General features: G+C 51.8%; 1 protein-coding gene across 1 annotated transcript in view; it reads right to left on the bottom strand.

Annotated features, from left to right (window-relative positions):
• LOC104515639 (astrotactin-2-like) overlaps positions 1–8560 on the bottom strand; it is a gene marked incomplete at its 3' end in the record, with an annotated part of 135912 nt that overhangs the window by 26827 nt on the left and 100525 nt on the right. Inside the window, 2 exon segments of the mRNA XM_010159689.1 lie at positions 7948–8085; positions 8515–8560. The exon segment at positions 8515–8560 is cut by the window's right edge and continues 31 nt beyond it. Coding sequence (XP_010157991.1) covers positions 7948–8085; positions 8515–8560 — 184 coding nt within the window.

The following is an 8560-nucleotide window of genomic DNA, read 5'->3' as shown; positions in this document are numbered from 1 at the left end:
GGCGGCAGGGCACTGTGCCGAGTCCACTGGAGCCGATGGAAACATCACCCCAGCCCTAGCTGCTCAGGAGCAGGAGCTGAAACTAATTAACTTCATTTGTCTCCGGAGAGTGTGGCCGCCCGGGTTCGCTGGCCGTGTCTGCGGCTGGCCCCCCGGCCGCTGGGTTTGGCAGCCGTGGTGGCCGCCCAGTCGCTGCCTGCCCCGGGCTGAGAGCTGAACAGGAGCTTTCCCCCCTGGTTTTGGCTGCTTTGCACAAAGCTGCCTTCCCTCGTCCCTCCACAGCAAGAACAACGCTCCTCTGCAGCAACGTGTGCATCCCCTCTCCCTTCAGGCAGTGAAAAATCCCTTAGAAATCAGCCTAGGGGTCCACCTACTCCGTGTTTCCAAGCCTACAAGGGGCAGTGTCTTCTTGAGGTTCCCTTAAAGCAGAAAGACAAAGCTCCCCTCTTCGTGTACAACCCCACTCCCATCTCTGCCGAGATGATTCCTGCCCCCCAGCGCCGGCCATGGAGCCTGCTGCAGGTCCTTGGATGCTCCCGGGAATGTTTTGTTTCGGCTGCATTTTGTGAGTTTTGTTGTCTGGATGAAGTGATCCGAGGGAAGTTATGGGACATAAAAGTGAGAAAGAAGGAGCAGACACTGGCCACGCTGGACAAGTTTAAGGCACCTGAAATCTCATATCAGAACCGGCGGATAGCGCAGCTCTTACCACTACTTTGCACTAAGAAATAGCTGAAGAAAAGGTATTAACTCATTCCAAATGTCACTCCCTCACCCAGGACCACAACCCCAGTGACACAGCTAAGCTGAAGGTGAGCTGTGCATCAGGGCAGGACAGGGCCCTCATCCCACCGGAGCATCTCGGAGCCTAAAGGGCAAAGTTGCTGAAGACAACCCTGGAGAGAGAGCAGGGATTGAGAGCATCCTTCTCTAGGTGCCCAGGAAATCCAGCCCCTCCTGCCGCTGCCACTATCCTTGTTCCTCTGCTGTCCCTCTCCTGACCGAAGCTACCCAGGGGTGCAGCTCCCAGTCCTGGATGGGCAGCCATGTGCTCTTGGCTGGCACTGGGTGAAGGCAACACGGCTCAGCTTGCTCTGATTTGGTGGAGGGCGGAATTGACCCCAAATACTCTGCACTTGCTGGGGTTCAAGTACCTGCACCATAATCTGTCCCCACAGCACTGGCCTGGCACTGCTGTGTCCATCCCTGATGATCTGACCCCTTCCAACAGCTCCCTTTCCAGCACAGGAGGAAGAGGGGGAGGACAAGGAGGAGGAGACCTGTCTGGTTCCCTGTCCCAAGCCTGGCACAGGTCCCCACCATCCCAGCACCATGCTGCTCCCACACAGCCACCTCTGCCTGGAGCAGGGGATGAGCTGTCTCGTCCCTCTCCCGCCTGAAAACCTTCTATTCCCCTTCACAGGCAAAAAGATGGACACAAAGGCAAAGGAAAAAAAACTCAGATGGGAGGAAAAAAATGTAATTCAGGAAAAATAGTACAGGCAGGCTCAATAAAGAGAGGCCATGGGGCTGCACTTTGAACAGGCAGTTACAAACATGCTCCGGCCCATGTTTAACAGAAAGCAAAGGCAGGGACATAAAAACAAAAACAACATCAGAGAACTCCTTTCATTGAAGAAACACCTGATCTCACTGCCTTGAATCGCCCTTTCTGCTAAGCACACACATCAGCACACTGTTTCAGACCCCATGCCTCCCCCTCCGTGCTCGCTGCTGGTCTCAGCGCCAGCAGGATCCTGCCCCACCACACATCCTGCTCCAGGCAGTTGGATGGATGGATACACAGCTACAGCAGCAGATCTGGCAGACCCCAGTGCCAACCCCTACTCTGTGCTGGGAGATCCCAGGTACATTAAAGGGAACCATTCTGGGTGTGAGACACCATCTGCGGATTTGGCGGGTGCCATCGTTTTTTAATTGTCTAAATAAATATATACACAAAATCTGTTTGCTCCTTGGGTTATTTTTCCTTCCTGGGCTCTGCAGCTCCACGGACAAGAGGAACAGCAGTCACTCAGCTGCCAAACTTGTAGTTGTTGCTGGTACTCCCAACAAGCCAGGTCCAAATTTACATCCACTAGCCTTAAGATCATTTTCTGTGCAGTTTTACATCCCAGCATCAAGATCACAAAAATGCAGTGGGTTCACAGCGGGAGCACAGAGAGAGAGTGAAACTCAGCATTAGCATAGCAGGAATCATTAAAATGCCCTGAGAGGGAGGGCTGAAATACCCCTCTGCTTCTGGGCATGAAAGATCCCCCACAGCTGGTGATGGATTAGGAAGAGAAATGCTGAGGGCAGTGAGGTCCCTGTGCTTTCCCAGAGGTGCTGGAGACCCACATTTCAATTCTAACCTACTGTAGACACTCCTTGGGTAATTTCAGCTGGAGTTTTGGTGTTTTCCCCCCACTTTCCTCTGTGCCCTCACTTCCCATCTCATCACCCACATCACCCCTGTAATTCCTCTCATTTTGCTGCTCACTCCCTGTGGTGGCTGCCGCAAGGTTACATCTCCATTTAGCCACCCTGTAACCAAGTGAGACGTACCTGACTCTCCTAACCTGCTCTCATAATTCAAAGCAGGAAGCAGGGAGCAGGAAAAAAGCTCTGGTAAGCAGTCAGGATGATGTTAAGTTGACAGATGCAGGGCAGGGGCTGGTGGCTGCCTCTCTGTAAAGCATCTGTCCTTTCCCTCCAGAGGATGAGGCCAAAGGCTGCCTTTATCCCTGTTTTAAGACCTGCAGGCTGCTTCTCCACCACTTTCTGTGAGACCACGGCATGTTGGGGTGATAAGCAGCCCAGGCCAGAGCGGCAGGGATGTTATCTGCGGGAATGACAGCGTCTCTGTGATGTGCACAGTAACAAATTGCCCTCTTTGCAGAAATGAGTAAGTTGTCCCTGGTGATACAACGATCAATTTGCTCCATCGTTTGAAGCCGTCCATTCAGCACGGGCACCTGCTGATAGCTGCTCCTGGCAGCTTTATGGGCACCAATGGAGCAAGAGCCTCTGCAGGCAGGTCCCTGGGTCCCCACTGAGCAACAGCCCAAAAACGGAGCTTCTCCCTCTACCCCAGCCTCCTGGCTCATGGTCCCTCCAGTTTCGAGCATCTAGAAATCACAGCCTGCTCTGTTCAAGGAGACAGAAAAGGAGGAAGGAAAGACCACAGCCCCATGGCATCTCCTGCACCAAATGGCAAGAAGAGCTGGCAAAGTGCCCTCTGCCTGCTCCTGCCCGTACCCCAAAGGCATGCTGCCCACCGGGACCAGCCCAGCCCACCCCTGAGCTTCAGTGGTGCTGGCCTGCGGCAGCACCCATTGCCCTGTGCTCCCACAGGTGAGGCACGAGGCTAAGCCATGGGGCAGACGAGCTCTGCTGCTGCTGTGGCAGGGTGGCCACAGCAAAGTTGTTTCCCCTCTCTTGGCCCAGATTCCCTTTCTCATCCAATTTGTTTTTCAATCTCCTCCACTCTCAGGGAGCCTCACCCTGCAGCGCTCAGCACCAGTTTGCAAAATCACGACTGCCCAAATCACTGCCAAACGCCTGTGAGCCTGGGGCAGCACAGGCACGGCAGGGCTGAACCGGGAGAAGCCACAGGCAGGGAACAAAAACCCAGCTCCTGTCCTCGACACGAGATGGGATGTGTGCACGTGCCGAGCTGGGGAGCAGAGCTCTCTGCCACCGAGAGAACTGAAAATAAAATAGCAAACATATAAGAAAAAAAATATCTCCAGTTGATTGTACTTCGGCAAAAAATTCAGAGAGCAAAGGGGCTCACTTGGGAGCAAAACGAAGATGAATCGACAGCGAGTTCAAGAGAATTCATTCTACTGCTGAACACTTGTCTCTCCATCAGGACATCTCAAAGGCCTGTCAAGCGAAGGCAAGGCTTTTATTTGTTTCTATGGTTGCCATAACGATAGAGCTATATGTCATGTCAGGCGGCAGCTGAGGCTCACACCTCTGATTTATAGGCGCTCGCCACAAATTAGCAACTTTTCTGCAGAGCGGGTGGCACAGTGAACCAGGACCACCAGGCATTTGCCAGTGCTGTGCTCTGCGCCCCGGGGTATCTCCCCTCTCGGTCCCCTGCAGCTGGCTGCATCCCAAGGGATGCTGCTGTTGTCTCCCACAGGGATGCTCGGTGCTGTAGCGGTGGGACCAGGGGCTGTGGCTGCGGGTCCTCCCCGTGAGCTGCTGACGGGACATCTGCGGCTGCAATTACAGCGATTCCTTGTAAAGGGGACACGTGGTACTTCCTAAAGGGCCAAAAAGAGACAGCTAGGTGTCCAGGGAATGGCAGCGAAAGGATTAAACACCTAATAATGATTTGTTTTTAAAAAATATGGACTACTGCATTTATCACCAGTTTATGGGCCAAATACAGATAAAAGAGAGGGATGGGAGCAATGGGGAAAGGGAAACTGAGAGGGGTCTTGAAAACAAGTGAGACAAGGTGGGACTGGGAGGTATTTCTTGTCTTGGCAGGGGATGCACTGCTGGGTCAACCTGCCCAGCCTAGGAGGCAGGCTCCAGCCCAAGCCAGAGGCTTCCCAGCGTAGAGAGAGCCCCGCAGCACTGGGACAAAGATGTCCTTGTCAGCATGGCTGCCATGATCCCAGGCATGTGACAGACGTGATCATCACGCAGAGGATCAGACTCAGGGGTCGAGGAGGGGATGCTCAATACAGTTACTGATAAATTATACATAGCAGTTTCATTAACTCTAAGCACCCTCGTGCTTAATTTATGACACACCACCCTAAAACCTCCACCACCGAGGTCTGCATGCAAAGCCCTGTCCCACTCACGCCTCAGCACACGTGGGAGCATCCCCGGTGGGATGTCTGCACGTAGCCCTTTGGCTCCTGCCTACGGGAAGTTCCTCTAATGCCCCGGCTGCAGCAACGGGACGAGGCTTGGGCCCTCCGTCCCCCTTCATCCAAGCACTGCAAACAGCCTGCTGCACCGCTCAGGTGACAGACGCGGAGAGCAGCATCCCTCTGGAGAAGCAGCAGGGAGTCAGCATTTCTCCTGAAAGCTGCTGAATGGCAGAGCCTCACCTGTCCCTTCCGCTGTCTCAAGCCTCTTCATAAAAACACAAGGCCACGTTTGAACCTTTAACCCTTGGAGTTGTAAAGACTTCATCACTTGTTTTCTCCAAACCAGGATTTCTGCAATTTCCCTCCATTAAACTCTCCAAGACAAGTGACCCTGGAGCCAAAAGGTGTCAGACTAATGAAAGGTCTGGAGGAATGCAGCACGCTTGTTATTAGAGCACAGGAGAAACACAGGGCTGAGCTGCCATCACAGCGGTAGAGGACAACAGACAGGGCACGCCGGGTGCTGAGACCCGGCCGTGTTGCAGCTGGTGTAACACAGCCCAGGATAACACAGCAGGGACGTGACTGTTACAGCTCAGGTGCTGCAGGACCACCCGAGGAGCTGCCAGCGTGGAGGGTCAGCAGTGCCACCACTGTCCCCCAGCCCAGGGAACAGGTCCTTCCCCATGCAGAGGGATGGCTGTGTTTGAACACCTACACATGGACAGCACACATTCACCTCCGACGGAAGGTGATAACAAAGGTCATCATCCTGACATCCAAACCTCCAAAGCTGCTGCATCACAGCTCCCTTGGGAAGCTACACCACTTTTCTCATCCAGAGGGACAAAGCAAAGAGGCTGCAAGATAAGCAGCTCTACAAATGCCTTTTTTGTTACATGAAAGCCCCCAAGAGCCTCCGAGTTGGTTCTCGGAGGCAGGCCAAGGTGATGCCCGAGAGCACCAACACAGCAACATCGTAGCTCGCTGACTGCAGGGGACCTGCACAGCCCCAGCATCAGCTCCTCATTAGCCCCATCACACCCCCCTCGGGCAGCCCCACCTTGGCCTCCACCCACCCCAGGGTGCTGGGGACCCTCAGCTAGCAGCCTGATCCCACTTGAGAAGTGTTTAAGTACTAATGCAGAAATAATAGATCGCTTTTTGGTTTGCACTGTATCTGTGAAACCTTCCATAATTCAACATAAAATATTTAATATTACGTTTATTAAAGTTTTAATAATTTAGCATCTCCTGTATGTAAGATACAAGCGCCGTGCGCTCGCCTCCCTCATTCTACCTGGGTCACTCCAATATTTATACCTGGAATTCTCAGTTTAGGTTCCCTTTATGAGGGGATTAGGCAACAGCCTCCCTGCCAGAAATCCCCTCCTCCTTCCCACTCCTTTGGGCGTTCATCCATCCTGAGACTCTTCCACGAGGCTGAATGCCTGGAGACAATTACTGCACTGGAGCAGAAAGCAAGCTTCCCAGCGTCTAGCTTTGCTAAGGTACTATTAACAAAGATGTGAGGAGGCAAGAAATAATGTTCTCCAGGCATTTTGGCTTGGAAAATGTTAATGTACAACAAGGTGACCCTTCATCTTCTCAAATAAAAAACAATAGTTTTCTGCAGACAAGAAAAACAACACTCCTAAGAGAGCCAAATTGAGACAGATATGTACCATCACTCTCTTTTTGCAGGGAAGGGAAAAAGCAGTAATTAGCACCAAAACCACACTTGGAAGTAAGGACCTCCTGGATGCCAGTCCTGGCTCTGCCGTAGGTTTTGTAGGCACTCATTCCAACCATAGCCCTGCCAACACTCCTGATGATGGGACAGAACAATGGAAATCCATCATCCCATTGCTCTGGGAAAAGAAAAGACAGAAGGGGCTGGAGGACATCAGGATCCTGACAGTGTCCAGGAAGATGATTCCCAAGACAGAGAAGAATTTGTAGGTCAGGAAATTTTGTCTTGAGCCAACAGGAGAAGACAGTGAAGAGGGAGGGAGGGAGGGAGAGAGAGAAGGAGGAAGGGAGGGAGGGAGGGAAGGAGGGAAGTATCATGGTGTCTCCTTGGCACACAACAGTCACATACTCAACCTTAATTTAACAGGGGAGAGGGGAACACACACCAAATACCTCAGGAATTAAACCCTCGCAGTTTACAGTTAATCCCTTGCAAACCAGGCAGAGGGTGGACAATCACCACCACCGCTCTCCTCCAAGGCAGAGGTTGCTGTTCCAGCTGGGAAACAGAGGACAACCATTTCACCTGGCTCCTTTTCCAAGGGACAGCCCATTGCCTACCCTCAGCCTGATCTTCCAGCAAACAGCCTCTCCTTCCACCAGGACAATTCTCCTGCAACACTCTCTTAGATCCCACTTCCCGACTGAACAGTCACAAGTCCAGATGCCCCATCCCTGGAAGTGTCCAAGGCCAGGCTGGATGAGGCTTGGAGCAACCTGGTCTAGTGGAAGGTGTCCCTGCCCATGGCAGGGGGGTTGGAACTACATGGTCTCTAAAGTCCCTTCCAACCCAAACCATTCTGTGATTCTACAATTCAATGAAGTCCAATGACATCTGGTTAAAACACAAGCCTGCAAAAATCAGGGAGACAGAGAATATCTGGGCACTTAGTGAATTCAAGGAAGAAAAAAAAAAAACCCAAAACCTCTAATTACATAATAATTGGACAAGCAACATAACCTTTCACCAGGGTCTGACCTTGGCCCTTCATGAGCACTAAAGCAGACTATTGCGGGCTGGATGGATGCGTATGAGTTTTTGAAAGATGATGGCACCTCTGTATGGGTAAATGTATTTATTTAAGCTATGCAATCTAACTTAAATCTAAGTCACTTCAGAACTGACTTGCTGCAGGTTCATAGCAATTTACCTGACTGGATTGGCAGACTTCAGAGCTATATACACAGACCTGGCCCAGACCCACGCAGCCTGGGGACCTATCACATCAGATTTCGTATTGGAATAAAATTAATCAAACTTATCATCATAGAAATTACTGCATCCTCAATAACAATTTAAAAAGCAGTGTAGTCACTCAAGCATGAGAAAAATGCAAAATCTGCTTCCTACCTGACATCTGCCGGATCTTCCGTCACCAGAACATCTGTCTTGCAGCTGGCGAGAGGATTGATGGAAAGCTCCACGGGCGGCACCACAAAGCTCTTACTGACAGGCAGCCACAAACCTTGACCCAAGCTATAGGTAGACCTGGAATAAGGACACAAGTGTCATATACGACCACAGAATCCATGGTGAATGGTGGCTCTTCTCCTGCACCTGACCACCTGGAAATGAGAGGAGTGGTGGCACCGTGGGATGAGTTAGTCATCTGGTCTTGTCCTGCAAGCCAAACACCAGCAAAATAGTGAGGAATAGCTAGAGACGTGACACAGAGAACATGGGGATGATCAAACTCTTCTTTTTAGTCCAGAGGGACTTTCTGTACACATTTTTCTCACTTTTGCTTAGCTGGGCCCGTGCAAGAGGGAAACCCATCCCTGTCTGCAGAACACGGACCAATCTTTCAGGGCTGCCAAAGGCAAACGACACTCGTGCCCTGCAGGCAGCAGAACAAGATGGAGTGACCAAGAGCATCCTCTGGGACATCCTCACCAGCTCTCCCCTCCCTTGACTCACCTGAGTATCTTCTCTGGCGCCTGCTCTCCTGTGACCAAGTCGTATC

Source organism: Eurypyga helias, unplaced genomic scaffold, assembly GCF_000690775.1.
Source record: "Eurypyga helias isolate BGI_N326 unplaced genomic scaffold, ASM69077v1 scaffold8279, whole genome shotgun sequence".
Classification (NCBI taxonomy): domain Eukaryota; kingdom Metazoa; phylum Chordata; class Aves; order Eurypygiformes; family Eurypygidae; genus Eurypyga; species Eurypyga helias.
The sequence above is the reverse complement of the archived record's forward strand: the minus strand, read 5'-3'. Positions and strand labels throughout refer to the sequence as shown.